Source organism: Macaca nemestrina, chromosome 20, assembly GCF_043159975.1.
Source record: "Macaca nemestrina isolate mMacNem1 chromosome 20, mMacNem.hap1, whole genome shotgun sequence".
Lineage (NCBI taxonomy): Eukaryota > Metazoa > Chordata > Mammalia > Primates > Cercopithecidae > Macaca > Macaca nemestrina.
The window spans coordinates 61,458,823-61,484,903 of record NC_092144.1 but is presented as its reverse complement, the minus strand read 5'-3'; the positions used below and the strand labels follow the sequence as shown (position 1 = coordinate 61,484,903).

Here is a 26,081-nt window from a genome sequence, read left to right as displayed (position 1 = left end):
CCCATTGGCCAGCTCTGATTGGCAGATGAAGTGCCCAATGGCCACGCTACCCATAACATCATCTTCAGGTCCTGGGTGGGGTCTGCAGACCTCCTGCTGGAGCCTCCATCTCCAGGCTTCTGTGTGACTGGGCTGGGTCCCTCTCTTGCCGGTCCCCTCCAAAGAGACCCTGGGCCCTTTCCAGACTCACTGGCCCTATGGGGACCCCCAGCCCTTCTCCATCACCCTCTCCTCTCCTCACCTGCTTGCCCTTCCGGTCTTGTCCTCAGGTCTGAGGTGGATACTCATGGAGCCCGATTTGCCCTGTGGGAAGAAATCAAGGAAGAAGTCACATCTCAGGTCCCTAAGAAACATGGGAGAGTCCTGGGTAGAGAGAGGTGAAGGTGCCCAACTTCCCACCAAGTCCAAGCCCAATCCCTCCTCACATGGGACCCTGTGGAGGAGATGGTCTGAGGGCTTCACCTCTGCACCAAGAGTCCTCAACATCTCCATACTTTTAAAGATTTCGGAGGGCACTGGAGGAAGATGCCATTGTGTGGGGGAAAGAGGCCGGGTGAAGCTGAGGAAGGAGTTGGCACTGCTGGCCTAATTACGAGGGATCACAACAATGATGGAAGCAATAATAGTAATTTACTTCACACCGATTATATACCAGGCACTATAGCTTATGACAGGGTTATCTTTAACCCTCCCAACAGCCAAGCAAGACAGATACTTTAACCCATTTGCAGATGAAAAAATGAGGGTCCAGAGAGGTGATGTTACTTGCCCCAGGTCACGCAGCCAGAACATAACAGAGGCCAATATTCCCAACCTGGCTTCTCTGATTCCCAGACCCCTGCTCTCATCTCAGACAGGAGGCCTCAGAACATAGACACCATGGCGCCTTTGACAGGAACGGGACAGTGGCGTGGGGGTGGTTCTGCCAGGCCAGGGGGTGGAAGATGAGGTGATTCAGATACACTCTTTGAAATACCCTTGAGCTTTCTTGAGTTTATCACAATCAGTTTAGAATTGCACATTGATAATATGATGGCCTTAATAATAATATCTGAGATTTTATGAAGTGCTTACTGTGTACCAACACAGTAAGGTATTTACTAGTAAGAGCTTGTTATTGTTCCAAGGTATTTACTAGTAAGAGCTTACGTTATCCCCATAGGAGATATCCCTGTGAGATTTGGACCAATGTTAGTCCTATTTTACATATGGCAAGTAAAGCACAGACAGGCTGATTGCCTGCTCTCTCATTGTGTGACCGACGTTGTAGGCTCCTTGGTGAAGGGACCATATAATAATCATAAATAGGCTCAGTATCTAAATACTAAGATAATTTAAGATGCATCTTCTAAAGTCTTTAGATAGCGTAGTGAAAACCCATACACGTAGGCTGTATGTCTCCTCAGCTCCCTCTTGCCTCACCATTTATTCTAGGAAATGCCACTCCTATGACTTTTGGGTGGTATCCAGATCCAATCATGATTAAAATATGAGTAACTCCAGGGTGATCTCTGGGGGAGGGAGAAGGGGAGCTGAAAGGAGGGGGCTGGATCATGGTAGCTGTAACATTACTGGGGACAGGGAGGGCAGTTTGTTCATCTTTTGTTCATCAGAGGCCCAAGAATAAAGCCAGGCGCTTGGTGAAATGTGGGGGTACCGAGAAACTGAATGAGGGACAAATGAATGAGTCACTGAGGTTGACTTAATGTCAACCTCATCATCCAAAGTTTCACTTTGGATGTCTCCATTAAGTCAACCTCAGTGACTCATTCATTTGTCCCTCATTCAGTCTCCATCAGTGGCTTTGAACACAGGGATAGAAACCCCTGGAAACTTTTCATCTGAAGAAATTTGAGTGGAAGCAGGATCATTATGGACAGAGGCACTAAGGCCTGTTATACTTTTAGGACTCACAAAAATGTTTCAACTTCTTCTAAAATCAGAAGAAAAAAAAAACTGAACACAATCCACCCCATATTTTATACATGTTTATATTAACAGAGTTGTAAAATACAATTTTTAATATTTTTCTAGAGGAGGGCCCACAAAAGCAAAATGCATCCCTGGATGGAATCCATTCTGTAAAACAGAAATGGCCCTGCTCTTAGGGGAATGAGGAGGGAGCCTGGAGTCCTGTTCACACGAGTTCCCTGCCCCACTCCAAACTCTGGCACCTTCTACAGCCCTTCTGAAGAATGTGGCTCCAGGTCCAGGAGGGGCCTGCTCCCAGGGAGGAGCCCACCCTAAGGCCGGGGCCCACCCCTTCTCAGCTGAATTCTCTGAGACCTTGTGTCTTGAGACCACTCTTGAAGACTAGCCAACAGCCCTGCATTTCCAAGACCTTGCTGACCTCCCAGGCGAGGTCTAGTATTTAGATATTGAGCCTATTTATGATTATTACATGGTCCCTTAGCAAAGGAGCCTACAACATTGACCATACAGTGAGATAGCAGGAAGTCAGCCTGTCTGTGTTTTACTTGCCATGTGTAAAATGGAACTAATACTGGTCCCAACCTCACAGGGATATCTCCTATTAGGATAAAGTAAGCTCTTACTAGTAAATACCTTGGAACAAGGGTTGGTACACAGTAAGCATGTCAAAAAATATCAGAGATTATTATTAATACCATCATGGTTTCCGTTTCTGCCCTTGACCTGAGACCCTCCCCACTATGTCATGGCCACTCTCTCCATCAGCTTTTGCAATCCCCTTTTCTGTGCTCTTCCCTGAATATAAGAATTCTGTTTCCACCTCAAGCTCTCTTTTATTCCCATGCAGCATAGTTCCTGGGGTTGGAGTGAGGGACAGAGGAGGAACTAATGGTTGTCTCTTTCTACTTTTTCTGGTTTGGTTTGGTTTGGTTTTTACTCTTTAAGAGCATTCTACATAATTGGTTTACAGCAGTGCTGTCCAATAGAACTTTTGGCAATGACGAAATGGTCTATATTGGCACCATCCAATCTCATAGCCACAAGCTGGTGTGACTGAGGAGTTGGATTTTTTACTTATTTAATTTTAATTCATTTTAAACTTAGTCACATATGGCTAGTGGCTACCATATTGGTTAATTCATGTTACAGGCCTTTTCTTTACAGTTTATTTACTTACTTATTTTTGAGATGGAGTCTCGCACTGTCTCCCAGACTGGAGTGCAGTGGCGTGATCTCAACTCACTGCAACCTCCACCTTCCAGGTTCAAGTGATTCTCCTGCCTCAGCCTCCCAAGTAACTGGAATTACAGGTGACCGCCACTACGCTTGGCTAATTTTTTGTATTTTTAGTAGAGATGGGATTTCACTATGTTGGCCAGGCTGGTCTCAAACTCCTGACCTGGTGATCCCAATGTGCTGGGATTACCAGCGTGAGCCACCGTGCCAGGCCTATTTATTTATTTTTCATACAGGGTGTCTATTGTCCAGGCTGGAGTACAGTGGCACGATCTCAGCTCACTGAGCCTCTACCTCTCGGGCTCAAGAGATCCTCCCACCTCAGCCTCCTGAGTAGCTGTAACTCTAGAAGCACTCCACCACTCCAGGCTAACTTTTCTATTTTTTGTAGCAGCGAGGTTTCACCATGTTGCCCAGGCTGGTCTCAAACTCCTGGGCTCAGGTAATCTGCTTGCCTCAGCCTCCCAAAGTGTTGGGATTACAGGCATGAGCCACCATGCCTGGCCATTTCTTCACAGTTTAAATTCAATTTAATGTTAAATGAAACAGGTACTAAATCTCACTTAATGTTTAATCTTGCAATTAGATGAACTTTCAATATAATTTTGATCTCACAGTTTGTATTTCAATTACATTTTCATTTAGTTTAAAATTTTAGATGAAAATTAGCTCAATAAGGCCTGGCACGGTAGCTCACACCTGTAATCCCAGCACTTTGGGAGGCTGAGGCGGGCGGATCACAAGGTCAGGAGATCGAGACCATCCTGGCTAACACGGTGAAACCCCGTCTCTACTAAAAAAAAAAAAATACAAAAAAATTAGCCGGGTGTATTGGCGGGTGCCTATAGTCCGTGCTACTCCGGAGGTTGAGGCAGGAGAATAGCATGAACCCGGGAGGCAGAGCTTGCAGTGAGCTGAGATCGTGCCACTGCACTCCAGCCTGGGCAACAGAGCAAGACTCTGTCTAAAAAAAAAAAAGAGGGAGAGAAAGAAAAAAGCAACTTAACACAATAAACAAAAGTTTTAATCTGCAGGACACCTAGACATATGTGAGAGTCCTTGAGGATTGAGCTGATCTCAGGTGAAGGAAATTGGCCCCAAGAGATGAGGGCTCTCCTTCCTAGACCAGGGGGCTCAAGTAGTTCCATCTGCTGCTCCCACTTCAGTCTTAGTAGGAAGGAGATGCGGTCTCTGACTCTGGAAAAATGGTATAAGAAATGGGTACCTTCCTCCTGGGCACAATGATGCAACCTGCTGACCCAGCTGCACCCTTGGGCTAAGATTGTTTTTAAGGCTCAGAGGCCTGCCTGTCACCCCAGAGCTCACAGAAAATTGTAGGCATTGTGCTTCATCATAATCATCACCATCAGCATTGCGTTTATTACCGCCATCATTAGCACCACCATCACCATCATCATCACCATAATACTATTGCCACCATTATGGCCATCATCATCACCATTGTCATCATCACCATCACTACCAATGTCACCACCATCACTAGCAACACTAGCATCATCTTTGTCATCATCATCATCGCCACCATCACCATCACCACCATTACTATCATCACCATCATCACTATCACAATAATGCCATTTCCACTGTTAATCTCTATCATCATTGCCATTTCCACCATAATCACCACCATCACCATTGGTACCATCATCTCCATCATTAACGTCACCATCCTCCCAAGCTTCACTGCACTTTCTAATATCTACTCCACTGACTCTCAACCAGGGCAAACTTGCCTCCCATGTGATCTTTGTAGTGTCTAGAGACATTTTTTGTTTTCTGAACTGGGGAGGTGGTGGTTGTTACTACTAACATCTAACGGGAAAAGGCCAGGAATGCTGCTAAATGTCCCACAATGCATAGGACAGCCTTACTACCTCCTCTTCCCCATCAGAGAGTTATGGTCCCAATGTTGATAGTGCTGAGGTTGAGAAACTCTGGTCTACTCTATGCTGAGAATGCTGCAAGTCCCCTTTTCCTCCAAGATGTGTCTCTAATCCCCACATCACCCTTCAGGCAGGAGTTGCTCCTTGCATTCTTCAGCTGGGCTGAGGATGAGCTATGAGGAGAAGTGACCTACCCAAGGTAACCTAGCCTACAGGTAGCAGAGCTGGGGTTTGAACCCAGACCTTAACCATCCCACCACCCAATCTCTTCTCCCTGCATGGTTGACCACTGATATCTGTTTCCCCAACTTCACTTGGTAGCAAAGGATGACTATGTACCAGGAATTGACATGCACACCTCTCATTTTTTTACCTGTCCCTCTAGGTAAATCTTAATATCCCTTTCAAACATAAAGAGAAGGGAAGTTGCTGGACGAAATCCTACAGCTATTTAGAAGCATGACTGGCTCTAAACCCTCTCTTGCTTCCATCAGCTTCAGGTCCTGAGGGCTGATCTCTCTGCCCCACATGATCCCTGACAACTCAGTTCCTGGCTTATCCCTTCCCCTCTGGTTCTGCTTCCCCTCTGGTTCTGCTTCCCCTCTGGAGGGAGGGCTGGCTCCTGAGTCCCAGCCCCCAGCCAACATCCCACCTTTGACCCAGAGCAGTGAGGGCACCTGATTGAGTAGTGGTTGGTCAGAGCATAGATCAGGCCTCCACAAAGTTGGACGCCACCCAGCACCGTCAGCACGATGAGGAACACCACCATGGATCCTGAGATGGAGAAATCTCGGTGGACAACAGGTAAGATCCCTGGAGGGATAGGACACCTGGGGGTCAGGACCACGACTGACCCATTCATGCATTCACTCATCTCTTCATCCACCCACATATCCGTTCTTCAAAGATTTGTCAACATCTATTATCCGCAAAGCACTGTTCCAGGTACGAGGGATTCAGCAGCCAACAAAACAAACTCCTGCACCCATGGGCCTGACGTTCTAGCTGGGAAGTGGACAGTGGACAATTAGGCAAAGAGATGTCTCACACTGCAATCAACCATAAGTGAATAGAGAAGAATAAACCCTCATAAGGGTAGAGACAGTGACCAGAAGGTGGGTGTGTGACACAGGGTCATTAACTCATCCATAAGGGGAGAGACAGTGACCGGAAGAGGGGTGTGTGATGCAGGGTCATTAACTCATTGCATAAATGTTCACTGAGCACCAACTATGTGCTACACACTGTGCCAAGCACTGAGGATAAATGGAAAACAGGAAGCTCGCCCAGGGTAGATCACCTAAGGTCAAGAGTTCAAGACCAGCCTGGGCAAAATGGTGAAACCCCATCTCTACTCTATCGACTCTATTTTGTAAAAATACAAAATTAACTGGGCGTAGTGGCATGTGCCTGTAATCCCAGCTACTCAAGAGGCTGAGACAGCAGAATCTCCTGAGCCCGGGAGGTGGAGGTTGCAGTGAGCCGAGATTGCACCACTGCACTCCAGCCTGGATGACAGAGTGAGACTCTGTCTTTGAAGCTTCTGCCCTCCTGGTGTTTGTAGTCCAGGGCAAGAGAAAAACATGAATCGATGACTCAGAGGGCTGCATGCACACATCGTGTCTGGTGCATAGTAGGTGCTTAGGAAGTAGTGTGGCTGAAGTAAAGTCTGCAGACCACATCCTGTAATGTCTCCTGTACCTTCTTGCACAGTTTCATTTTATTCTCACAGCACCCTTTTCCTGCAGGGATTCTTATCCTTTCATTACAGTTGAGGAAACTGAGTCCCGGGTTCATGGAGATGGGTAGCAGCAGAGTGGGGATTTGGACCCCAGAACCTTGGGCTGCAGAGCCCCTGAGTTTACCTGCCACACTCCTCTGATCTCTCCCTGAGCACGTCAGTCTCTCTCCTTGATGCAGAAGACTGGACACATGGTTGCTGAGAAGATGCTTTCCCCATTTACAAATTCACTCCCAAGCCAAGTTTCTGACGCCACGGCCATGCCCAATCTCTACTCCTCCATCCATCCCTCCTCCATCCATCCCTCCTCCATCTATCCCTCCTCCAACCCTCCTCCATCCATCCCTCCTCCATCCATCCCATCCCCACGTCTTTCTAATTCCTCATCTTGGAGCAGCTGAGGGGAGCAGTTGAGGGCATAGGCTGTGCCTGCCTGGGCTTGAATTCCACCTCTCCCATGGGTTATGGAGCAATAGAGCCTTGAATAAGCACTCAAACTCCATGGGGCTCAGTTTTCTCACCTGTAAAATGGAGGTGATGCTAATCACATTCACTTACTGCATAGAGAAATGGTGAGGGTCACACAGGTTAGAACAAAGGCGGGCACATAGTAAGTGCTCAGCCAATGTCTGCTACTCTTATCCACCTGGGAGTCACCCTGACTCTGATCTGAGGACTTCAGAGGATTCACAGAGGAGATAGCTTTGGACCCAGACCTCAGAGGACTGGGAGATTTCACCCAGAGGTTGTGAGCATGTCATGGCAGGGTGGAGGTGGCGTTCCTGAGGGTGGGCACTGCCTAGCAGGGCATGGAGGCAGGAGATGTGCAGAGTGTGAGCCTGGACGGGGAGCTGCTGCACTCACGGGGGGCCTGGATCCTGACGTCCCTGTACATAGTCAGCTGTGTCATGGGGTTCTCCACGATGCATCGGTAACGGCCTGTCTGCTCCCAGGCAAGACTCGAGAGGCTCATCTTTGCGTCTGAGAAGTTCAGGAGGGAGCCATTGTGGATCCAGTGGTACTTGAGATCCGGGAAAGAATAGCAGATACACTCCATTTCCACTTGGGAGCCGATCTCAGCCATCACAATGCCGTCGAAATCATAAGGATTGCTCCTCAGCAGCACATAGTCGGGTCCATCTGTAGATACAGGGCAGGAGGCCCGGGGCTGTGTTTCTGACCCCTGGGTGTCCCGTCTCATGAAGTCCTCCCCCAGCCAGGAGGTTCCCCACTGTGCACCTCAGGCTAACCCCTAGACCTGCTCCCAGCAAGGCAGCTATGTCAACAGCAATAACCATTAATCTATGATTAAGGAACTACTAGAGGCCAGCCCCATGGTGCTGTTTACATCATAATAAAATGGGTGGAGTAAAAGCCAACACATGAGGCTTACTGTGTGCCAGGCACGATTCTAAGCTCTGTGCCTGTCCCCACATTTGTTGAATTCCCAGAACAACCCATGTGACTGGTTCCACTATTGATCCATTTTATAGGTGGAAAACAATGAGGCTCAGAGGAGAGGATTAGGACTTTATGACTCCAACTGACACAGAAGGATTCAGCCAGTCTCGGGGCCCAGGAGCAACCGCCCTGAGCAGCTGCAGCCTCTGGATCCTGGGTCTTGGTTCCAAGCCTCTGACCTGTAAACAGCTGTATGGAGGTCAGAAATTGTTCACCCCTCCACCCCAGCTTCCACGGGACGGGTGCCATAGCCTGTGCTTTAGGAAATCTGACAGACCGCCGGAGTGGTTCCAGGAGATGTGAAAGTGGTTTTAGATTTGTGATTATGTTTTTCAGTTGAAAGATGTAGAAGAGTTTATTAAACTCTGTGAGCAGTCCTGGAATATTGGGGGGGAATTTAAGTGTTAATGTACTTATCAGTTCAGCGTATTAGATTTACAAGAGCTGTCTGAGAATTTGTAGGGATTTTGCTGGGTGGTGAACTTGCCCTGGTAGGCAGCTAAAGGGCTATAAAGAAAAAAGAATGTATGGAATGCATAACTGAGTCTTTAAATAAAGCTCTCTGTTTAAGGTAGCATAGTCTGTTCAATTTCAGTGAAAGAGAGTGACAGTGACTACACTAAATTTAGCAGAAAAGAAGAAAGAAATTAATGAGCAGAATTTGAAGGCTCAAGGGGCTTGAAAACTTAATAATTGAACATCAATTTAAGAAACAATGGTTTTGGCCGGGCGCGGTGGCTCACGCCTGTAATCCCAGCACTTTGGGAGGCCGAGATGGGTGGATCATGAGGTCAGGAGATCAAGACCATCCTGGCTAACAAGGTGAAACCCCGTCTCTACTAAAAATACAAAAAAAAAAAATAGCCGGGCGTAGTGGCGGGCGCCTGTAGTCCCAGCTACTTGGGAGGCTGAGGCAGGAGAATGGCGTGAACCCGGGAGGCAGAGCTTGCAATGAGCCGAGATCGTGCCACTGCACTCCAGCCTGGGAGACTGAGCAAGACTCCATCTCAAAAAAAAAAAGAAGAAAAAAAAAAAAAAGAAACAATGGTTTTAAGTTGTTCCCTCTTTACACAAAAAGCAGACCTCAACAAAGGCACACTGACCATTTCTAATCTGAGAAGTGGGGACTGGAGTCTCCATTGCAAACTCGAGTGTACCATGGTTCTGAGTAGCAGGGGCAGCTCCCAAGGTCACAGGGCTCAAGAGCCTGAGCTGATTCCAACCCAAATCGAGCTGGCTGCAGGCTGGCCCAGGATGACCCCTCTCTCCAGCTCAGCCTGTCCTAACCTATGCCTATCCCTAGAAAGCCCTGAGCCCACCCCTGGCTTCAGTCCCAGGAGCCCAGACCACTCACAGGCCACAGTCAGAGAGATGCGTTCACTTTTCTGAAAGATCTCTGGGAAACTCTATATCACGCACTGAAGTGTTCTGTCATAGCGGCTGACCCTGCGGATGACGAGGGTCTTGCGGTCCGGGAAAATTGCCATCCGGTCACTGCTAGAGGTCGGTACATCGTTCACATACCACGTGATGTTGGTGACATTGGTGTGGCAGTTGGCGACCACAGAATCCATATTCTCCACCAGGGAACTGGCATTGACGGAGATGCCCGGATTGCTTCCCAACTCTGGGTGAAGCAGGAAGGAGAAAACAATTACAAGTGGGGTCTGCTTCCCCAAGCTCTGCTCCTCTCCAGGGGACTTCTGGGCATGTTGGAGAGAAGCCAAGAGCTATAAAATAAGTTCTGGCATCCTGGCAAGGGAGCTGAGAAGGGCAGAGGAGTAGGCACAGGGCAATGAGTTTGCTGAGGTGTGGGCCTTGCCTGAGCCATTGCCATGCTGTCTGCTGCCATAATGGTGAGCTATTGGCATAAACATGTGACCTAATCATTGTTTCTGAACCCCCAAACCAGGAGCCATGAGAGGTTCTGAGTGAGAGGTGGCATTTGGCTACACAATACTGCCCCATTATTTGAGTCCCATTCAGTTTACGAATACTCCCTCCAATGCTACAACAAACCACAATGGTGGGTTCCTCCCCACTCTACAGATAAGGAAACTGAGGAACACAGAGGGAACACAAATGGGCCAAGGTCATGTGGTATGTATTTGCAGCCACTGTCAAATGCAGGACTGCTTGTCTTCCAACTCCACCCTCTCCTCCTCTAGCCCTCAGAGTCCCCCAGGAGCTGTCCATGGTACACATGATTCCAGGGCGGCTCCATGATTCCCACTCCTGGTGTCATGCTCTGTATACCATCCTTCTCTCGAATGTGAGTGGGACCCAGGAGCTGCTTCTAACCTGTGGAATATGACAAAGGCCAATGAATGTCATTCCCATCATTACCTGCTGTTACATAAGACTCTGTCCTACCAGACACTTCAGCTGGCCTTGAAGACACAAACAGCCATGATGCGAAAAGGCTGTGGACACAGCCACATGGCAGGGAACTTCAGCAGCCTCTAGGGCCCAAGGGCCTCCATCCAGCAAACAGTAGGCAGCCCCCGGGCCCTGAGTCCCACAGCCACAGGGAAATAAATTAAGCCAGCATCCTGAGTGAGCCTGGAAGCTGACTCTTCCCCGGTCAAGCCTCCAGATGAGACCACAGCCCTAGCCAAAGCCTTGTAAGACTCAGAACAGAAGCCTCAGCTCAGTCATACCTGGACTTTTGATTCAGCCGTACCTGGGCTTTGGGCCCCCTGGAAACTGTGCAATCATGAATGGGTGCTGTTTTAAGCTGCTATGATTGTGGTTGTTTGTTATGGAACAGTAGAAAGCTTATAAATACACTGACAATAAATTTGAATCCTTTGAAGGTAGCAAGTGTCCCATCACCTTGGGAGAAGCTGGTCAGCCACCTGCTGAGGCTCCTATTGTCATTTAGAGGTGGGTGAGGGAGGGGGACAGTGTGACCTCTAAGCATTCACACTTCCAGTGCTGTCACTTCTAGCTCTCCTTGGGGGTCGGGAAACAGAGCACCTGCTAACCCACCTAGAACCTCCAGCCAGCCAGTTGCTCTTTGGGTCTCATTGCCTGCAACCACCCGAACAGTGTAGTTTCCTGTGTCATTTAATGCAGTGGGCCTGATCAACAGGCTGCCTTCTCTGTTCACTCTTTCCCTGCCAGTGTACATGGGCCCAGGCTGCTCAGCATTGGGCGGTTTGTAGCTGATAATCATGTTTCCCACGCTGTCGTTTGCACCCCGGTACCAGTTGTATTCCTGAACATCCTCAGGGACGTTATCCAGGGCCAGGGGAGTCCGATATCCCTTGATCCCCAGGGTTTGGGTGATGAAGATTTGGCCAGAGGCCTGGCAGATCCCACAGGCCAGCAGACTGGCTGAGGAAGACAAGGAAAAAAGACACAGAGAGATCGACACCATCCAGGGAATGATTCCTAGAAACACTGGTGAATCAGGCAAGAGTTTCTCTTTCCTGGTAGAGTCCCAGCCTGTCCCTTCCTGTGCCTCCCCTCAGCTCCTGCCCTGGTCCATTTTACCCGTATCTTCTCCCAGGCCCTCCTGGCTAGCCACACAGCCTCCAATCCATCCTCATGTGACAGTTAGGTAAATGTTAATAAGCCTAAGTTGTGACCCTGTTCTCCTCTGCTCAAACACTTTCTATGGCTCCCCAGTGCTCTTAGGATAAAGTCCAAACTCTCAGGTGGGCATATGAAATACTCTCAGCCAGAGTTGGTGTTTGTGACTCATCTAGCCTCCTTGTGGAGCACACCTACCCCATTCTGTTCCCACTATGCACCTTTTACTCATTTATTCATGTAGTTATTTATCAGAAGACATGACTGCCATGCTCTATGCCCCAGGCCTATACAGCTCTCTTGGTGCACCACACCTTCTCCCTGACTTCAGGCTTCGCACACACTGTTCCCCATTCCTGGCAGGGACTCCTTCTCCCGCCTCTCCATCTGCATCCTCCTTGCTGACTCGCTTCTATTCATCACTCAGGTATCAGCTTGGATGTCTCCTCCACCCCAGCCTGGGTCAGGTGTCCCTTCTGGGCTCCCCCAGCTCCTCCTGGGCTCCCCTCATCCTAGCCCTGAGCTCCGGGAATCCTCAGAGTCTGGCCACATACCTATATCTCGCCTTGGGCTGTGGGCTCAAGGAGGGCAGGGCTGCCCTGTCTCAGTCACCACTGAGTCCCCACACCCCCCAGCACAGGCTGGACACAGGGGGAGCTCAGTAATGATTGTCTGGGTGAGAAATGCTCCCCTGAGGATGTGCACAGGTCTTTGATTTTGCATCTAAATTCACTGGAGTGGGCGTGAATGGAGGCGGGAGTCGGAGCCTGTTACCACATATGACATGGGCAGGTGTCCACTGCCCTGTGAACCCCAAGCCTGGGCTATTTGGAGGAGGCAGAGATGCCTGAGACCCCAGCTCCAGGCCTCATGTGTGGACACTGGACCTTTTCAACGACGTACATGTGGTGCAGCAGGACAGTCATGCTTGTTGGGGGCACAGAGGGTCCTAGGCAAAGGTGAGGGGCTGGGAAGCAATCTGGCCTGAGAGGTGGTGGAGGGGATGGGGCAGATTGGGGCGCCCAGTGGGAGGTGAGTGCAGGGAGGTGAGGGTGAAGGTCCAAGCTCTTGGTTCCTGGGCATGGATAGAAATACAGGGTCTCTCTCTCTCTCTCTCTGTGTGTGTGTGTGTGTGTGTGTGTGTGTGTGTGTGTAACACCACATCTGTGGGTCTGTGCAGGGGTGTGTCTAGGGGCAAGGTGTTCCCATGTGTGTGAGCTCATGAAAGTCCTGCTGAGGGTCCTGTCCCTTCCTCTCTCCCCAACCCCTGCTCTGGGCGTTTCTTGCTGTGCCCCTGGATGGGGATGTCCCCAGCCCCCTTCCCGCCACTTTGCTCCTAGCTGCCCTTCCCTCAGTCCTGAGAAGCTTGTCAAGCATCCAGCGTCTCTTACCCATGAGGAAGAGCCTCCTCCACAGGCTCCGTCTGGGTCTGGAAAGGTCCATGAGCTGCCTAGGGTCCTCCAGGAGGAGGGGTCCCTCCAGAGACAGAACCACCTCTTCTGCTCCCTCACAGACCTGTGTCTCCTGGCACAGAGGCTGCCGGTCTCATCTCCCAGCCCTCAGGGCAGCCTTTCCTCCCCAGCGTGGACTCTGACCAGCAGGGGTGGGGCCTGGGGAAGACGGCTCTTGAGAGCCCGACCTTATCTTTATGGCTCTATGCTGCCTTTAGTTCATTATTTATTTACTTATTTTTATATTAATTTACATTTTTTTCTCTGGTCATGAAAAAACAGAAAAACACAGGCTCACTGTTGGGAAAACCAGGAAAACCAGAAAATACAGTCAAGCACCTCAAAGATAGGACATCAAACTCCTCAATTGTATGTCCTGTTTCCATTTGGTTTGGTTTTCCCGTGCAGGACCTAGGTGTCGTCGTCGTCGTCGTTGTTGTTGTTGTTGTTGTTGTTGTTGATGGAGTCTTGCTCTGTTGCCAGGCTGGAGTACAATGGCGTGATCTTCGCTCACCACAACCCCCGCCTCCCGGGTCCAAGTGATTCTCCTGCCTCAGCCTCCTGAGTAGCTGGGACTACAGGCTTGTGCTACCACGCCCAGCTATATTTTTAGTAGAAACAGGGTTTCATCATGCTGGCCAGGATCGTCTTGATCTCCTGACCTCGTGATCCACCTGCCTCGGCCTCCCAAAGTGCTGGGATTACAGTGTGAGCCACCGTGCCCAGTGCAGGGCCCAACTTTTAAACTGCCTGGGGCCGTTTTACAACCGGCTGCTTTCCCCCACAACAGGGGACTCTCTCTCTGCATCACTAAATATTCCTCCCATGACCATTGTGAATGGCTGCCGGGCATGCTCTTCTAGACCTGAACAAGTGTGCGTATCACCAGGTCCCTTTGTGAAAGTTCTCACAAGCCAAAAAAGCCCTGAGAAATACAGTGGGGAAGGCTGTGAAGCGAGGGTTCTCTGACAACAAACTTTCACAGAAGACGCTGCAGAAACCATAGTCTTGCACAAAAGCCATCACAACCTTCCACAAAAAAAATATTTCTGTGACAAGCATTTGGACAGCAACCTCCTGTCCAAACTTGGACTGACGTCACCCTTGTTAAGGATCCTTGTAGCCCAGGATAATTATCTCAAAACATTTATGGGGTCCTTCTCATTTTTCCATCGAAAAACCTTTGTGTTCTTTTATCTCCTCAAACAGGCACGTACTTTACTATAGCACCCAGATTCCCATTGCAATGCCCCATTCCCGAATACATATCATTTTCTTTTAGAGAGCTTGTCTCTGTTATTTAGGTTGACACTTCGTTGTCGGAGGCTCAGGCTGTTTCTCAAATTCACCGTTCGGAAAAATGCTGTGAGTTAGGAGCGAAGGGTGTATGTGTGCTCCTTGTAGACACGGATCCAAGACAGGGGAGTTGTGCGCAGAAGTCATGAGGTGTGGGCGCCTTGAAACCTGACAGACAGGGAGACAGACAGGGACATAAAAAAAAGATGCAGGCAGAGTGAGATACAGAGGGAAGACACACAGAGAGAGAGAGAGAGAGAGCAACTCAGAAATGTCCAACTGACGAGGTCTTTCTAACCATACTTGGGAATGTGTTCGTCTTTCATTTTGATAACACACCCTACTTTTTAAATTACAAAAGGAGTGAATTTGAATTTGTTATAAAATGTTTTGATTTACATACTTACATATTTATGTAATATTATTATTTAACATTTACATATTTATACATACATTTTATATGTACAACTATAGAAGTATGTAAAATAAATATAAAATTATTTATTGTCATTTAATGAATACCTTTTTTTTTTTTTTTTTTTTTTTGAGATGGAGTCTCGCTCTGTCGCCCAGGCTGGAGTGCAGTGGCCAGATCTCAGCTCACTGCAAGCTCCGCCTTCCGGGTTCCCGCCATTCTCCTGCCTCAGCCTCCCGAGTAGCTGGGACCACAGGCGCCGCCACCTCGCCCGGCTAATTTTTTGTGTTTTTAGTAGAGACGGGGTTTCGCCGTGTTAGCCAGGATGGTCTCGATCTCCTGACCTTGTGATCCGCCCGTCTCGGCCTCCCAAAGTGCTGGGATTACAGGCTTGAGCCACCGCGCCCGGCCATGAATACCATTTTTTAAAACCACCCAGAGATACAACCAGCTGTTTTCTACGTGTCTTTTCAGTTTGGGTATGTTATAGCTGGCATACGCATGCACATATGAATCTCTTTTATTGTAGCAGAATTACATCATTACATTTTTGGTTTTGGCTTTTCAAACGTTAAACCCAAGTTCTGTTAGAGTAAGGTGAATATGCTTACCTCTGAATGTCTACTGGTTTTATAAAATATCTCTGAAGTCTTCTTTTGTGCCCTGAAAACGCGTATGAATATTTGCAGCCTACAGCAAAACACCTACATGTTAGTTTTAATAGGAAAATAACGCATTCGTTACCACCGATGTTAGTTAATTGGCCTGCCCCAGTATTAGAGTGTAAATGGTGCCTCTGAAATATATACAAAGTGGATCTTCTGGCTTTAGCTCCCCTGAAGCACTTCCCACATTCTGCCTCAGGTCCTGGACTCCAATGGGAGAAGCACGGCTTTGCACCATCACTGTTCATTATTCATGGCTGTGTAGTTTTCCACTGGATTGGATATGGGCTGAGTTATTCAACCAATCGTCTATTTGCAATCATTTATGTTCTTTCAATTTTTTTTTTTTTAGACAGAGTCTCACTCTGTCCTCCAGGCTGGAGGGCAGTGGTGTGATCTAAGCTCACTGCAACCTCTGCCTCCTGAGTTCAAGTGATTATCATGCCTCAGCCTCCAGAGTAGCTGGGATTACAGGCATGTGCCACCACATCGGGCTAATATTTTTTGTATTTTTAGTAGAGATGGGATTTCACCATGTTGGCCAGGCTGGTCTTCAACTCCTGGGTTCCAGTGATCCATCTACCTCAGCATCCCAAGTGCTGGGATTACAGGTATGAGCCACTGAGCCAGGCCAGGTTCTTTCAATTAAAAAACATGATATTTTAGAGCCGTTTTAGGTTTACAGCAAAACTGAGCAGAAGGTACAGAGGTTTTTCATATATCACCTGCCCTCCCACATGCACAGCCACCCCCATTATCAACATCCCCACCAGTGTGGTACATTCTTGCATTTGATGAGCCCATATTGACACAATATTAGCACCCAAAGCCCATAGTTTACATTAAAATTCACTTTATTTTATTTTATTATTTTCTTTTTGAGATGGAGTGTTGCTCCGTCACCCAGGCTGGAGTGCAGTGGCACAATCTCGGCTCTCTGCAATCTCCACCTCCCAGGTTCAAGCGATTCCCCTGTCTCAGCCTCCTAAGTAGCTGGGACTACAGGCACACACCACCACGCCTGGCTAATTTTTTGTATTTTAGTAGAGACGGGGTTTCATCATGTTGTTCAGAATGATCTCAATCTCTGACCTCGTGATCCCCCCACCTTGGCCTCCCAAAGTGCTGGGATTACAGGCGCGAGCCACCGTGCCTGGCCCACTTTTTTTATACACAACAGCATGAACAGCTTTTGCCTAGTCCCATTTGTAGATCCGTGATTAATCCCAGAGGTGAACTTGCATAGAAAAAACTCAACCCTACTTAAATAGAGGTCTGGCCTTTGCTCTCAGCTACTGGGAGGGAACTCTAAGCCCCTGGAATGTCTCACCTGATAGGAATGTCTTTATTTACCTTAGAGCCTTGTCTAATAATATATTCATAATAATATGACTAAGTAGTTATATTAGTCTAATCATATGACCACCAAATAGTCTAATAATATGACTAATGGTAGGGACTTTGGGTCATTGTTATCAGCTCTATCTCTAGAGCAGCTGAAGCTAAGATCAGCCATGTGAACAGCCATCCATGTCTACATGGCACAGCCATAATAAAAACCCTGGACATCAAGGCTTAGGTGAGTGTCCCTGGTTGGTGATGCGCTGTGCATGTTGTCACATGTCATGTCAGGAGGAGTTACTGCTATCTGTGATTGTACTAGGAGGGGACAATTGGAAACTCCCCATTTGGAATTTCCTGGACCCTGCCCCATGCTCCTCTCCCCTTGGCTGACTTTAATCTGTATCCTTTAGCTATAATGAGACATCACATGAGGATAACAGCTTTCAGTGAGTTCTGTGAGTCCTACTAGTGAACTGTCGAAACTGAAGGTGGTCAGGGGACCCCTGAGTGTGAAGCTGGAGTTAGAAGTGAGGACGGTCTTGTGCACTGCCCCCTAATTACTGAGAACTGCTGGGTCAAAGGCTGTACAGGCTGTTTGAGGAGAGCCCATGGTTAAGAGGGGGGATTCCTGGTTACACTGCCTGGTTTGAAGCTAATGCTGCCACTTACCTGCCATGTGATCTGAGTTAAGTTGCCTCCCTCACTTAAGCTTCACTTGCTACACCTGTAAAATCGGGACATTACCTTAGAAAATTAATGCAGAAACAGAAAACCAATACTGCATGTTCTCACTTATAAGTGGCAGTTAAATGATGAGAACACTTGAACACATAGAGGGGAACATCAGACACTGGAGCCTCCTTGAGGGTGGAGAATAAGAGGAGGGAGAGGAGCAGAAAAAATAACTATTGGGTACTAGGCTTAGTACCTGGGTGATGAAATAATCTATACAACAAACCTCCATGACACAAGTTTACCTACATAACAAACCTGCACGTGTACCCCGAACCTAAAATAAAAGTTAAAAAATAAAACATTTTAATAAATTTAAAAGAATCTTGGGGTCTACACCAACTATGTACCCACAAAAATTAAAAAGAAAAAGAAATTGTTTTTAATCAGGATATGAAATGTTTCCTCTTCATAGGGCTGTTCAGAAAAACTTCAGAAGAAAGTGTAGAATGTAGAATGTAGAATCCTTCTTAGCTGGGCTCTCATGTCTGAGGTTCTTATCGCTAAAGAAAAAGAAGGGGTGGATATTGAGAGGATACCAGCAACCACAGCCATAGAGAGTATCTGATCAGCTCGATTTGGCTGCACCAACATGGAGCATTCCTTTTAGACACAGCATTGTGCCAAGTCCCTGGAGAAACATGTCCCTCCCTCCATCTAGACTGTGCATGGTCAGTGATGCCTAGTCTGAACAATCGGGATGAAGAGAGCAGAACTGGTTTCATTCAGAGCCCATGGCATGACCCTGACGGTCTCGTGCAACGAGACCCTCGTGAGGACCCTGCTCTCAGGAGAGGACTGCAGGTTTGGAGGGTGCCTTGAGCTTCAAAGACTCACTCTCGTTTCCTTAAGCAGACCCCAGAGCTAGACCTGGTCCATCCCATCTGGGATCCCCCAGAACTTGGAGAATTTCTTCTGAAACCCTGTCTCTGCAGTCAGGAGTGGCAGCATCCACTACTCACCTACGGGCAGGAGGCAGCCTGGGGAGCAGACCCAAGGAGCCCCTTAATGTGTTTGTGGAGCCCAGCTTTGTACCTTTTTACTAAGAGAGCAGGACGTCATAGTCCCTCCCAGGGCAAAGTTCTGCCTGGCACAGCCAGCGTGAATGCTAACGAACAGCCACTCCTTCCTGTCTATCGATCTTGGAGACCGCAAAAAATGTTAATCTGGGATCTCTGAGGCGCTGTACATAAGGTGGTTTCTGACAGCCCCCTACTCTAGTTTTTGCTACAGGAAGTAGCTGTTATGATTTAATGTTACTAGTAATGTTATTGTTATTTTCCATTTCACTCCCATCTTTGGAAGCTGCTGACTGGAGGCTCCTGCCTCTCACCCTGTCTATCCACTTCTTATCCCTACCCCCAGGAGGTTGTACAAAGAGTGGGGAGGATGCATCGCATAACTCTATGGCTCCCCATGGTGGTGTGATGCATTTGAGGTGATGGGTTTGCCCAGACACAGGTGCCTTCAGTGTGTATCAAATCTCCATCTGTTACTCTCCCAGCAAGACACTTCTGATTGGATTTAAGGATCAACTTGATAACTCAGGATGATCTACACTGCTCAAAAGCCTCTATATTATATACAATGAAATACTATTAAACCTGAAAAAGAAGGAGATTCTGAAACGTGTTGCAACTTAGATGAGCCTTGGAGACACTATGCCACATGAAATGAGCCAGTCACGAAAGTTACCAATACTGTATGATTCCACTTATATGAGGTATCTAGAATAGGCAAATTCATAGACAGAAAGCAGAAAGTTGGTTGCCATGGGCTGGGAGCAGGGTGGATAGGGAGTTATCATTCAGTGGGTACAGAGTTTAAATTTGGCAAGATGAAGAAATTTCTGGAGATCAATGATTGATAATTGCATAAGAGTGTGAATGTACTTAGTGCCACTTACCTGTGCACTGAAAAATGGTTAAAATGGTAAGTTTTTGTTATGTATTTTATTTTTGTTAAGTATTTTAAGACAAATTTTAAGAAGCACTAAAGATTTGATCAGCCTCCTCATCAAAGAAGAAAAACTCATGGCAAATAATCACATGAACGGAAACACTCCCAATGCCATTTGCTGTTATGAAATAGTAGATTAGAACCAGAATGAGGTCACAGTATATACCTATTAGAATGGTTACAAAACAAAACCAAAAGAAAAATAAATTTTACTCATTCCTGATAATACCAAATATTAGTGAGAATGTAGAGCAACCAGAACTCATGTGTTTTGCTGGTGGGGATATAAAGTGGCACTCACACTTTGGAGAGCAGTTTGGCAATTTCTTTTTTTTTTTTGACACAGTCTCACTCTGTCACCCAGGCTGAAGTGCAGTGGCACAATCTCGGCTCACTGCAGTCCCCGTCTCCCAGTTTCAAACAAATCTCCTGCCCTTAGTCTCCTGAGTAGCTGGGATAACAGGCACCCACCACACCCAGTTAATGTTTGTATTTTTAGTAGAGATGGGGTCTCGCCATGTTGGCCAGCCTGGTCTTGAACTCCTGACCTCAAATGATCCACTTGCCTCATCCTCCCAAAGTTCTGAGATTACAAGCGTGAGCCATCACGCCCAGCTGCAATTTCTTATAGCCAACACATGTGACTAAGCACCCAACTCCTAGGTATTTATGCAAGAGAAAAAAAAAACTAGTGTCCACACACAGAAATCTGCATGGGAATATTTATACTGGCTTTATTTTATATTCACCAAAACTTGGAAACATTCTGAATATCTGTCAAACAGTGAATAAATACAAAATGGGGGATCTGTGGGAAACAATGAAGTATGAGTCAGCAATTTAAAAACAAAAACAAATTATTCATATATATACCCAATCACATAGCTGAGCCTCAAATGCATTACACCAAGTGAATGAATCCAAACTTTAAAGGCTACATTTTAGGCTGGATGCAGTGGCTCACGCCTGTAACCTTAGCACTTTGGGAGGCCGAGGTGGGTGGATTGCCTGAGGTCAGGAGTTCAAGACCAGTCTGGCCAACATGACAAAACCCTGTCCCTACTAAAAATCCAAAAAAATTAGCCAGGCGTGGTGGCGTGCAACTGTAATCCCAGCTACTTGGGAGGCTGAGGCAGGGAATTGCCTGAACCAGGGAGGCGGAGGTTGCAGTGAGCCGAGATTGTGCCACTGCACTCCAGCTTGGGTGACAGAGCAAGACTCTGTCTCAAAATAAATAAATAAAGGCTACATTTTGTATAATTCCATTTATATGACATTCTTTAAAAGGCACACCAATAGGGATGAAGAAGAAATTAGCCTGTTTATAGAAATTAAACACAGAGGGCAAGTTGCCCACCAAGGAACAGCAGGAGGGAGTGTTTTAAGTAACGGCATTTTGCAGTGTCTTTACTGTGGTTACAGGTATATAGCTGTCAAACCTCATGGAATTGCTTATTATAAATAGTGAAATTGATGGTACCTAAATTCAAAACACAAGATGCTACTACACTCTCACGAGACTTGTTAGAATATAAAGACTGAAAATATCACGTGTCAATGAGTGTGTGGAGCTGCTGGAATTCTGGCACATGGCTGGGAGGAGTGGGAAAAGTCAAAACCATTTGGATAACAGTTTGGCAACTCCTACGAAAATTAAATATACAGGTATTTTTTGAACTAATAATTCCACATCTTGTATATACTCGTTAGTATAAAAACATGTCTATAAAAAGAATTCTACTTGAATACCTATAGTAAAAACCAGGAAAATCTCAAATGTCTATTAATAGGTGAGTAAATAAAAGATTATAGTATACCCAGCCAGGTGCAGTGGCTGATGCTTGTAATCCCAACACTTTGGGAGGCCAAGGTGGGCGGATAACCTGAGGTCAGGAGTTCAAGACCAGCCTGACCAATATGGAGAAACCCCATCTCTACAAAAAATACAAAATTAGCCAGGCACAGTGGCACATGCCTGTAATCCCAGCTACTCAGGAGGCTGAGGCAGGAGAATCTCTTGAACCCAGGAGGCAGAGGTTGCAGTGAGCGGAGATCCGTCATTACACTCCAGCCTGGGCAACAGAGAGAGACTCCGTCTCAACAAAAAAAAAAAAAAAAAAAAAAAAAAAAAAAAAAGAAGGGGAAGAAAGAAAGAAAAAGAAACACGGGAGAGTCCTGGGTAGAGACAGGGGAAGGGGCCCAACTTCTCATCAAATCCAAGCCCAATCCCTCCCCACGTGGGACCCTAGGAGTTGGAGGGGATGGTCTGGGGGCTTCACCTCTGCACCGAGAGTCCTCAACATCAACACACTTTTAAAGATTTCCGAGGGCACTGGAGGCAGATGCCATTGTGTGGGGGGAAAGAGGCCGGGTGAAGCTGAGAAAGGACTTGGCACTGCTGCCCTCATTACCAGTGACAATAATAATGGTGAAAATAACAATCATTTATTTCACACCTATCACATGGTAGGCCCTATGCTAGATAGTAATATCTTTAGCTGTCCTAACAGCCAAGCAAGACAGATATTTTAACCCCAGTTGCAGATGAAGAAATTAGGGTTCAGAGAAGTGAAGTTACTTGTCCCACATCACTCAGCAAGAATACAACCCACCCAGCAAGAGGTGAGTGCAGAGGTGAGGGTGGGGGTCCAAGTTCCTGGAAATGCATGTTCTCTCTTGCTGTGTGTGTGTGTATGTGTGTGTGTGTGTGTGTGTCTGAGTGAGTGTGACACATCTCTGGGTCTGTGCAGAGCTGTGTCTGTGGGTGAGGTGTGCCAGTGTGTGAGCTCATAAAAGTCCTGCTGAAGGTCCTGACCCGTGCCCTCTCCTCCACCCCTGCTCTGGGAGTTTCTGACTGAGCCTCTGGATGGGGATGGTCCCAGCCTCCTCCCCTCCTTTGGTCCCAGCTGCCCTTCCCTCAGCCCTGGGAAGCTCATCCAGCATCCAGCATCTCTTACCCATGAGCCTCCTCCACAGGCTCCGTCTAGGTCTGAAAGGTCTATGAGCTGCCTGGGGTCCTCCAGGAGGAGGGGTCCCTCCAGAGACACAGCCGCCTCCTCTGCTCCCTCCCAGACCTGTGTCTCCCGGCACAGAGGCTGCCGGTCTCGTCTCCCAGCCCTCGGGGTGGCCTTTCCTCCCCAGGGTGGAGTCTGACCAGCAGGGGTGGGCTCTGGGAAGGGCAGCTCTTGGGAGCCCAACCTTATCTTTGTAACTTTATGTTGCCTTTAGTTTATTATTTATTTATTTATTTTTATATTTGCTTACATTATTTTGACCTTGTTATAAAACAAGCCAGAAAACAAAAACACAAAAATCAAAGCTCACTGTTGGGAAAATTGCAAAATACGGAAAAGCACAGCAAAGCCTCAGATTTCCAGATGCCCTGTTTCTGCTTTTTCATTTGGTTTTCCTGCTCAGGACCTCGCCTAATTTTTATTTTATTTTTTTGAGAATTGTCATACTGGTTACTTTTATTTCCCATAAAAGTGACATTAAAAGAAGAGGTTGAAGAGTCCAGTGTACTGGATTCTCACACGCTTGCCAAGTCACAGGGTTCAACCACTTTGATAATTTTTTTTTTTAACTGATAAACAGGACACGCATATTACGAGCCTCACATTGAAGCCTGATTTCATATGAAAATGATATTGAAAGAAGGGGTTGAAGAGTCAAGTGCACTGGATTAGCACACATTTATCATCTTACAGGATTCACCCACTTCAATAATTTTTTTATTGATAAACAGGAAATGCATATTACAAGCCTCACATTGAAGCTCAGTACACATTCCAACCCCGACAACAGTGTGCACATGAATGTGCCAAACGAGCTCTGGGAACTCACGTCTCCTGGATCACCGACAATATGAGCTTCGTGCCTCTGGCTGTGACACGGTTCATCCCCTAATAGTGCACACGCTTCTGCAGAGACCGAGTCCATTTCCAAACCTCCTGCAGGTTTGCTCTCTTGGCCAGGATGGCGCCTCAAGCAGGACCCTTTGTGGTTTTCATCGGCAGCGCTAGAAGCTTTGATTCAGAGGGAGCACAGAACAACTAAAAACAAAACCAAAACAGTTCCCAGATAAAGAGAAATTTACAACAATTGCCAGGAGGGAAACACCGACTTTTCTTAGCGTGGGAGGCAGGCTGAAAGGAAGACCCTCAGACTTGTCACAGATTGTTTCTTCATGCGTCCGGCCAGAAACGTACAAACCAGGCAATTTAAAGACAAGTCCCCAAGGCGGGCAACTGTTGGCTTTCTGGGATAATTTAAGTTCCGCACCAAGAATCCTATTTTATCACTTGGGTGGTGAGTAGAGAAACAAACACAAATGCCAACAAAAAAATCCAATAAGCTGCTGCCATCCTGACCGTTCCCGGCATGAGTGTTGCCTGCATCGCGGCCCACACGGTCTCCCCTGCTATGGCTGGTGGGCGAGTTCAGGTTCTTGACTTTGCCTCAAAAAAAGAACTTGAGAGTGAGTCCCAGGTAAAAGTAAGCAAGAGAGTTAATGGCAAAGTGAAAGTGCACCCTGACAACTGCTCAAACATGAGACGGCACTGACTGACGCTGGGGAAACTCCCTTTAGGGGAATCTTCCGTGATTACTCATGCGGGGGTGGGACGGTGTTGCTCTTAAGCATGTTCTGGGTGGTCTCTTAGGCCCGCATGCGCAATGGCTGTACACGCTAGTGCATACCTCGCTGTCTCATTAGCACCTTAAGTCTCCACGCGGGGGTGTGTTTTCACTATTATAACGAGCCTAGGTCAGCCCGAGGACACTAACTCAGCATGGGTTTCCGCACTTGCACGAATTTGGGGAATTTCCCTTCTTCGCTTCTACCTCCTTGCTGCAGGGTGTTTTGACCACGAGCCCAGAATGCGGTTTGTGCGATGTCGGGCGGTTTGTTCTCTCAGTCTATTTAGCAAGTTTGTTTCCCTTTAAGGGAGGCTGTGACCCGCCTGTCTGATCTACTTCCGCTGCAGCTGCACCAGGGAGCAGCACAGGAATTTAGCAGGAACGCTGGAAGAAACCACAGACCTTTCTAAAGAAGCAGTGGGCAGCAGCCTACCCCAGGAGCCAGGCAGAAAACGGTGACTCCCCGCAGTGTGGGAAGGGGAGAGACTGAATCAGCGATGTGTATTCTTTTGTTGCCTTTCCTTCGGGTTGAAGAGCACTTAGGTTGACTCTGTATCTTTCCAATCATGAATTTGCTCAACTTTTTGCTTTTTCTTCTCCCTCAGGAGCACCTATGAGTCTCAGATTTTGGGCAAGGCTCCTTTCCCCACTCAAGATGATATTGCAAATCTCGGTCCGGAGCTTCTCTCAACCCGTGACCGCCTCCTGAGTCAGCTGACTGGCTTCTGCAAGGTCCCCTGTGAGGCAGCATCGGGAATGGCTTCCCTCTGTCCCTGCTGGAGCCTGGGAGTGCATGCCAAGCACATCCCAGTGTGGCTCCTTCTTACTGTAGCAGGATGAGCAGCAGACAAAACCCCTCAGACACCGAGTTGTAGAAGGAAGGGCTTTGTTCAGCTAGGAGCATCGGCAAGCTACTGCCTTAAAATCCGAGCTCCCCGAGTGCACAATTTCTGTCCCTTTTAAGGGCTCACAACACTAAAGATTTTACATGAAAGGGTCGTGATCGATTTGAGCAAGCAGGTGGTACGTGACAGGGGCTGCATGCACCAGTGGTCAGAGTGAAACAGAACAGGGCGGGGAGTTTCACAATGTTCTTCTATACAGTGTCAGGAGTCTATGAATCACATCGGTTTCTAAGTTATGAGTTGATTTGTAACTACTGGGTTTAGGCCAGGCAGGCCCAGGCCTAGTTTCGGGCCTGGCACCGGGCTGCCTGTCTTTGGTTTTACTTCCTTGTTTTTTTCTTAAAACAGGTGCTGAGTATAAAACAATGTAAAACAATGTGAGAGGGTCTCTCTCTTTCCTCATTATCTACTCCCCAGCGCTCCCTAAATCAGCTCCAGTGCTGGGCAGGGTGAGGGCTGCCCTGTCCTGTGTCCTGGACCGTGTGGCACCCCAGTGGGAGTGCACATCCCTGAGTCCGTCTCTCCCCTTCCCACACCGCGGGGACTCACCGTTTTCTGCCTGGCTCATGGTGTAGGCTGTTGCCCACTGCTTCTTTAGAAAGGTCTGTGGTTTCTTACAGTTTTCCTGTTAAGTTCCTGTGTTGCTCTCTGGTAAAAAGCTCACAACACTGTTTCATCTTTCCAAGGTGGGAGAGCCCTGCTAACAATGCCTGCAATCTGCCATCCGCTCTTTTCAGTTTTGAAGTGTTATCTACACTCATGCACATATACATAATGTTTACCAAAGTGGGATCATTTTCTTAAATGTCCTTCTTTATTAGGAATTCTGAAACGTTAAGGGCAGATTTAATCAGAGGAAGGTGAA

The 26,081-nt window shown here is 47.5% G+C and overlaps 1 protein-coding gene across 1 annotated transcript; it reads right to left on the bottom strand.

Annotated features, from left to right (window-relative positions):
- Window positions 1–237: 237 nt before the first annotated feature.
- Window positions 238–25,072, bottom strand: LOC105497103 (CEA cell adhesion molecule 18). The gene is given in 9 exon segments (XM_071087621.1): window positions 238–303; window positions 5,750–5,885; window positions 7,674–7,953; window positions 9,629–9,901; window positions 11,266–11,613; window positions 13,203–14,726; window positions 15,585–15,663; window positions 17,652–18,217; window positions 22,252–25,072. Coding segments are annotated over 6 exon segments (1,155 nt in total). The 5' UTR covers window positions 13,255–14,726; window positions 15,585–15,663; window positions 17,652–18,217; window positions 22,252–25,072.
- Window positions 25,073–26,081: the final 1,009 nt, after the last annotated feature.